This window comes from Acanthisitta chloris, unplaced genomic scaffold (assembly GCF_000695815.1).
Source record: "Acanthisitta chloris isolate BGI_N310 unplaced genomic scaffold, ASM69581v1 scaffold7235, whole genome shotgun sequence".
Lineage (NCBI taxonomy): Eukaryota > Metazoa > Chordata > Aves > Passeriformes > Acanthisittidae > Acanthisitta > Acanthisitta chloris.
In genome coordinates this window covers 9,059-9,298 of record NW_008673058.1, presented here as the reverse complement: position 1 = coordinate 9,298, position 240 = coordinate 9,059, and the positions used below count along the sequence as shown (strand labels likewise).

At 60.4% G+C, this 240-nt stretch overlaps 1 protein-coding gene across 1 annotated transcript in view; it reads right to left on the bottom strand.

The window, feature by feature from the left end:
• LOC103802294 (MTSS1-like protein) overlaps positions 1 to 240 on the bottom strand; it is a gene marked incomplete at its 3' end in the record, with an annotated part of 7,283 nt that overhangs the window by 1,004 nt on the left and 6,039 nt on the right. Inside the window, 3 exon segments of the mRNA XM_009074751.1 lie at positions 1 to 6; positions 8 to 118; positions 214 to 237. The exon segment at positions 1 to 6 is cut by the window's left edge and continues 49 nt beyond it. Of these exon segments, the coding sequence (XP_009072999.1) occupies positions 1 to 6; positions 8 to 118; positions 214 to 237 (141 nt within the window).

Genomic DNA, 240 nt, shown 5'->3' with positions numbered 1-240 from the left:
TTTTTTAGCCACTGGAGTACTGCAGAGAGTCCCGGCTGCTCTTCTGGTGCTCCAAGCTTAGTCCCCGGGTCAAGACCATGGCGAGGTCACTGGCAGCGGGGGACACCTCCTCCCCATGCTACGAGGAAAAGGGGCACTGTCAGCAACCCGACTCCTCTCTTGGGATCCCCCAAGAGCCCCCCACCTCTGTACTCCCCCTGATGCAGCTGGTACCTTGGCGGCAATGGTAGCCGGTGACAT